This window comes from Microtus ochrogaster, chromosome 5 (genome assembly GCF_000317375.1).
Source record: "Microtus ochrogaster isolate Prairie Vole_2 chromosome 5, MicOch1.0, whole genome shotgun sequence".
Lineage (NCBI taxonomy): Eukaryota > Metazoa > Chordata > Mammalia > Rodentia > Cricetidae > Microtus > Microtus ochrogaster.
Genome location: NC_022012.1, coordinates 91,423,899 through 91,425,866, shown reverse-complemented (window position 1 = coordinate 91,425,866; position 1,968 = coordinate 91,423,899). Strand labels below are relative to the sequence as shown.

Below are 1,968 nucleotides of genomic sequence, written 5' to 3'. Positions count from 1 at the left end.
TTGGGAGCTCAGTCCAGTGTTCCAGTGTGGGTCCATCGCCAGCTGAAGGTTCTATGGTGATATGCAAAATATTCATCAGTAAGGCTATAGGATAGGATCATTTCAGGTTCCCTATCTTCAGCTGCCCCAGGAACTAACTGGGGACCTCTCCTTAGGCACCTGGAAGCCCTATTTTTTTTTAAAATGGAAATTGAGCAATGTCAAAAAAATCTATTGTTTCCTTAAATTGAAACCTGTTGGGCTGCTAATGTTTGTTTTTTCTTTTTCCAGTTTAAATGCATTTTTTTTTAGGTTTTTTATTTATTATGTATACAGCATTCTGTGTCCTACAGGCTGGAAGAGGGCACCAGATCTCATTTTGGATGGTTCTGAGCCACCATGTGGTTGCTGGGAATTGAACTCAGGACCTTTGGAAGAGCAGCCAGTGCTCTTAACGTCTGAGCCATCTCTCCAGCCCTTTAAATGTATTTTTATGCTTTGCTAAAACTTGTAGTTATTGTCTAACTCCCCGAAAATGATTTTGCTAAGTAGGAAACATTGGACGTTCCTAAGAATTGTCTTCTAGAAACAGTTTTTACTGACAACTTTCCAGAGATTCTGCAGTTGTCATCAGCACATTTCTGTTTGAGTCTTTGTTCTACTCAGTGTCCTGCACCAGGGTTACCCTACTTTCTGTTTTCCAGCAGGTGAGGAAAGTGAACTCTACTAAGGAACTTTTAGGTTGCTGCTCAGGAAAAAGCTTCTCATTTTTGAAGATAGAAATTCACACTGTGCTTGAAAACTAAAAGCTCTCCTTTCTCCTTTAGGCCAACAGCGGCAGAACTTTTGAGGCACAAGTTTTTCCAGAAAGCAAAGGTAGGCAGTCCAGCTTTTGAGTATATGCATTCATATGATAATCGTCTGTCCACTGTTTATAAGTTGCGTTTTTTTAAGATGATTACATTTGAAGAAATAACAGATAAATAGATTAGGTAAAATAGACAAAATAATGACTAAAGGTATCATGTATACAGTCTTTGGTAAGTAAGATAACTTGCTTTGGGAAGCTGGAATGAAATGCTTTCCACATACGCATGAAGAAGCATCCTTGATCCCCAGACCCATAACAGAAGCTACTTGTAGAGACTTGGCTTATAATTCCTCTAGAATTGGGGAAGTGGAGACAGTGTGTAGACAGAGTTGTCTTGTCTCAAATTACCATACAGAAGCTTATATCACTTATAAGTGTTTAGTTGATAGCTCAGGCTTATTACTTATTGGCTCTTACATTTAAATCAATCCATTTCTAATAATCTGCATTCTGTCTCATTTTTCTACACCTCCTGCTTGCTCAGCTACACACTGGTGTCTCCTTACTCTGCCTACTTTCTTCTTGTCATTCTCAGTTTGGCTTTCCTGCCTAACTTTCTGCTCAGTAGGCATTTTAGTAACCAGGGAGAGTAATGCATATTCATAGTATAGAATTCATGCCACAACAACAGGCAGATCTCTAGAGCTCTTTGGCTAGTAAGACTAGGCTAATTGGTAAGCCTCAAGTCTCAATGAGAGATCCTATCTTTCCTTTTTTGGTTTTCAAGACAGGATTTCTCTGTGTAGCATCTCTGACTATTCTGGAACTAGCTCTATACACCAGGTTGGCCTTGAACTCACAGAGATCATCCTGCCTCTGCCTCCCAAGTACTGGAATTAAAGGCGTGTACCACTAAACAAGGTGGATACTGGGCATAATACACACACATGTACATACATCTGCATACACATGAACAGCTTTCTTTCCTGTTGTAAAAACAATCTGTGAACAATTGAACTCTCCTTTTAAGGCTTAGTTCCTGAACTGATAAATGCCCCATATCCCAACCATAATGCATTAGTGTGTTTGGAAATGCAGGGTCAACAAAGGACATCCGGTATAAAAGCCAGACGAGAGCCTCATCTCTTCACTGAACAGTTCTCTCTCTCTCTCTCTCT

At 39.9% G+C, this 1,968-nt stretch overlaps 1 protein-coding gene across 2 annotated transcripts in view; it reads left to right on the top strand.

Moving 5' to 3' along the window:
* Positions 1–1,968, top strand: part of Oxsr1 (oxidative stress responsive 1) — a 100,981-nt gene that overhangs the window by 75,836 nt on the left and 23,177 nt on the right. For both annotated transcript variants that reach the window (XM_005348081.3, XM_026779236.1), the window contains one exon: positions 807–855. In XM_005348081.3, the coding sequence (XP_005348138.1) occupies positions 807–855 (49 nt within the window). The remainder of the gene's footprint in view (positions 1–806; positions 856–1,968) is intronic.